Genomic DNA, 4,602 nt, shown 5'->3' with positions numbered 1-4,602 from the left:
ATGAAGGTGATTGCTGATATAGTTTATTATGTCAGGGATATAAGCTGACCTGATATTTTTAAAAAGTCATTAAAGTTCTGGAAATGGGTAATGGTGATGGTTGTACAGATTTGTGAATACATTTAATGACACTGAACCGTACCCTTAAAATAGTTAAAATTGTAAGTTTTATGTTCTATATATTTAGAACAATAAAAAAGGATTTAAGTCCAGGTGTGGTGGCTCTTGCCTGTAATCCCAGCACTTTGGGAGGCCAAGGTGAGAGGATTGCTTGAGCCCCCGAGTTCAAGATCAGTCTGGACAACATATTGAGACCTTGTCTCTACAAAAATAATTTAAAAATTAGCTGGGTGTTATGGCGTGTCCCAGCTACTTGGGAGGCTGAAGTGGAAGGACTGCCTGAGCCCAGGAGGTTGAGGCTGTGGCAAGCCATAATCGTGCCGCTGCACTCCAGCCTGGGTGGTAGAGTGAGACCTTGACTCAAAAAAAGGGAAAAGGCTGGGCTTGGTGGCTCAGCCTGTAATCCCAGCACTTAGGGAGGCCTAGGCGAGTGGATTGCCTGAGCCTGCAGGTTCGAGAACAGCCTGGGTAACTTGGCGAGACCTTGTCTCTACAATAAATAAAAAATTAACTGGATGCGGTAGCGCACACCTGTAGTTCCAGCTACTTGGAAGGCTGAGGTGGAAGGATCGCTGGAGCCCAGCAGGTTGATGCTGGGGTGGTGGTGAATGTGCCACTGCACTCCATCCTGGGCAATGGAGTGAGTCTCCAACTCAAAAAAAAAAAAAAGGGAAAGTACTTTTTAAAAAGCCATTTCTAATTCACACATTCTGAGCCTTTATTCTTTTTCTTTTTACAGTGACAGTGTATCATGTATGCCACAGATTCCAGGGGACACTCCCCTGCTTTCCTCCAGCCTCAGAATGGAAACAGCCATCACTCGTCTGGTTATGTCCCAGGGAAGGTTGTCCCAATGCGTCCCCCTCCTCCTCCAAAGAGCCAAGCTTCAGCCAAATTTACCTCCATCAGACAAGAAGCCCGGGCAACCTTTGCATTCTCACCCGAAGAACAACAAGTCCAGAGGGAAAGCCACAAGCAGAAGAGACACAAAAATACCTTCATTTGCTTTGCTATTACTAGTTTCTCATTTTTTCTTGCACTTGCAGTCATTTTAGGAATATCCTCAAAATATGCTCCAGATGGTAAGTGTGTGCTATGCACATAGAACATAGTCTAGGAAAAGAAAGAAGGGGAGGAAGTAGTAGAATATATACGAGGGGAGACTAAAAAAAATTGTAACTTTTAGAGATAAGTTCTCGCTCTGTTGTCCAGGCTGGAGTGCAGTGGCCTAGTCAGAGCTCACTGCTCACTGCAAACTTGAACTCCTGGGTGATCCTCCCCATCTTAGCCTCCCAAACAACTATAGGTGTGTGCCCCCATGCCCAGCTATTTTTACTTTTGGCAGTCCAAAAATCATACCTGCCACAAGAATTCATTAAAGATTCTTTTTTTTTTTGAGTTGGAGTCTCACTCCTTAACCCAGGCTGGAGTGCAGTGGCATGCTCACAGCCACCCCAGCATCAACCTTCTGGACTCCAGCCGGGCGTGGTAGTGCGCATCTGTAGTTCTGGCTACTTGGAAGGCTGAGGCGGAAGGATCGCTGGAGTCCATACCCCACCCTCCTTATTCGCCCTTCCCTGGATGAAAAAGTCCTCCAAGGGCTTATTACTGAAAAGCCTGCAAAGTTATATTGGTCATTTTCTGTCTTCTGCATGCAGCCAACTGATTCTCTAGTTTGTTAAATCAGTCGCAGAGAATACAACTGATTCTCTTGTTTGTTAAATGTAGCCTAAAGATGTCCTGGGAAGGATGTGAACCTCATAAATGAGAACTGCAAACTGGGCCTCTGCCTCAGTTCAGTTCCACAGGATTCCTGGTCTTGCCTACTCTGTACCGATGGAAAAGATGCATCAACACAGTCTCTATCCCAAGGCCCACTCTTGGAATTGTTACTTACTTATGTTTTCAAACTTCCTCCCCACAAAAAAATTGGTAAATAAACAAATTCCATCTATCTGTCTAAAAATCAGAGGCTCAGGACTGTGGCAGAGAGAAGCAGACCATTACAGTCTGGGCTGGGCACCATATTTGTCTGCATTTCTTACCGTCTACAACAGACTTTTGCCAAATAGATATCTCCTTAAATAGATATAATAGTTAAGAAGCATGTTACCATTTATAAGATGTACAAACTTTTTTTTTTTGTTTCCACAAGTGCTTTAAGGAGTTTATAGATTTTAAGGTCCTGGGGTAGGTAGTGTCAATACTTCTAAGAGAATAAACCTGAAATAAGAGAGACATTAATGTCCACATCTTTATTGACCAAGCCAGTAGACTACATTATGAACTCGTTAATGTTGATTTCCATTGCATGCAGGATTGACTTCCTCTCTCCTTTTCCCAACAGAATAACCAAGTTTATTTATACTTCCCAACTAATCTGCAGTAAAGGAATGCTAGACTAGTGGGAAATCAGAGCTGAAATCTGTGGCTTTCATGGTGTTTTCATATTCCATTTAAGACACTGAACTGCTGATGTGTGGTTCCCTGAATCAACATCCTTTAGTTTCACATTTGGCAATATAAGTGCAGATCATCAGTAGAAAGATCTGCTATGCTGAAATATTTCAGGGTCAGCCTGACTGTGGTTATATTGCTGTTACATAACTGATATTACACTCACTGCTCTACAAATGGGTAGCTGGGAAGGTGGGGCTGACTGAGCTATTTTTCGGTGCTTCGTGCAGACTCTTAAGTGTGTTTTACTGGAAGGAATTAGACTGGAATTTTTGGTGATGGTTCTAATGAAGCATGCTCTTCTGGGGAATAATTAGAAACAATTAAGAGGAATTATATAACCACTGAAGTAGACTCCAGATCTCAAAAGACTGGATTTCCTTCTTTGCAAGAGGGTACAGTGCTTGTTACACCTCTATGGAGAATTCCAGCTAGACGTTTTATGCAAAGAGGAAGGTAGGTACAAGAAAAGTTTAAGAAATCATCCTCTACTTGGAAGGCTGAGGCGGAAGGATTGCCAGAGCCCAGCAGGTCGAGGCTGCGGTGGCCGGGAGCGGCCACTGCACTCCAGTCTGGGCGACAGAGTGAGACTCCAACTCAAAAAAAAAGAAATCATCCTCAGTATTAAGTCGGAACAAATTTAAGAGATTCATTGTTTCTTTGATGGATTTAAAAGATTGTTTTTAGCATAATAGTGATGATTATTGATTTATCAGAAGAATTAAATATCAACAATTATAAAACTTCTGTGAGAAAGTTTATGAAATAATTTCCAAGTACGTAACTAGCAAGACGAATTTTAACTGTAGTTACTATCACCTCAAAGAGAAAGTATAAGCCTGGGGCTACGTAAGAGCTCAGAAACAGGAATATGTTTGTATTAGTGTTATTCAAGTTCAAAATGAGGAATCAAAATTTTTTCTGTATAAAATATCTTTGTGCTTCACTGTGTCTCTCTGGTTTTCCTCATATTATTTCTCAACATGTACCTTCCACCTTAACAAAAGGGATTTCTTTGTGTGGTTCCCAAGCATATCTTGCTTATTCCTACCTTTGCTTAGTTTATTTAATTAGAGTTAGGGTCTTGCTCTGTCACCCAGGCTGGAGTGCAAAAGCATAATCATGGCTCACTGTAGCCTTGGCCTTCTGGGCTCAGACTATCCTCCTGCCTCAGATCATCAGTGTAGTCCCAAGCAGCTGGGACTTCAGATGCATGCCACAATACCCAGCTAATTTTTAAACTTTTTTTTGTAGAGATGAGATCTTGCTGTGTTGCCTAGGCTGGTCTCAAACTCCTAGGCTCAAGTAGTCCTCCCACCTTGGCCTCCCAAAGTGCTGGGATTGCAGGCATGAGCCACCATGCCTGGCCTAGCTTAGTTTAAATACGATGACAGACACCTTGCTATTTTTAACTTAGCAACTGAATGGACTTGGTTAGCAAGGGATAGTTGCATTACTATTATTCTTTTTATTTTTATTTATTTTTTTCCCACTATCTGGCAAACAGTCAACTCAGCAGAACCATAGAGGAACTGGATTCTTTTTAAACATTTTTTTTTTCCAAGACAGAGTCTCACTCTGTCGCCCAGTCTGGAGTGCAGTAACATGCTCACTGCCACTGCAGCTTCAACCTGCTGGGCTCAGGTGATCCTTCCGCCTCAACCTTCCAAGTAGCGGTAACTATAGGCATGCACTACGATGCCAAGCTAATTTTTTTTATTTATTGTAGAGATGAGGTCTCGCCAAGTTGCCCAGGCTGGTCTCGTACCCATAGGCTCAGGCAGTCCTCTCACCTCGGCCTCCCAAAGTGCTGGGATTATAGGCATGAACCAGCATGCCCTGCCTAAAGATTTTTAAAATGAAGCTGGGCTCGGTGACTCAGCCTGTAATCCCACGCCTTTGGGAGGCTGAGGTGAGTGAATTGTCTGAGCCCGCGTGTTCGAGACCCGCCTGGGCAACTTGGCGAGACCTTATCTCTACAATAAATCAAAAATTAGCCGGGTGTGGTAGCGCACGCCTGTAGTT

The 4,602-nt window shown here is 43.0% G+C and overlaps 1 protein-coding gene across 2 annotated transcripts in view; it reads left to right on the top strand.

Annotated features, from left to right (window-relative positions):
- Positions 1–863: 863 nt before the first annotated feature.
- The window catches only part of TMEM2 (transmembrane protein 2), a 75,748-nt gene continuing 72,009 nt past the window's right edge, over positions 864–4,602 (top strand). The window contains exon 1 of one of the 2 annotated variants that reach the window (XM_008049062.2): positions 864–1,202. In XM_008049062.2, coding sequence (XP_008047253.1) covers positions 872–1,202 — 331 coding nt within the window. In that variant the 5' untranslated portion in view covers positions 864–871. The remainder of the gene's footprint in view (positions 1,203–4,602) is intronic. The other variant, XM_008049061.2, reaches the window with a different exon arrangement.

The sequence above is a fragment of the Carlito syrichta genome, unplaced genomic scaffold (genome assembly GCF_000164805.1).
Source record: "Carlito syrichta isolate Samal-C Ts95f unplaced genomic scaffold, Tarsius_syrichta-2.0.1 Scaffold130478, whole genome shotgun sequence".
Classification (NCBI taxonomy): domain Eukaryota; kingdom Metazoa; phylum Chordata; class Mammalia; order Primates; family Tarsiidae; genus Carlito; species Carlito syrichta.
This window is presented reverse-complemented; position numbering and strand designations above follow the sequence as displayed.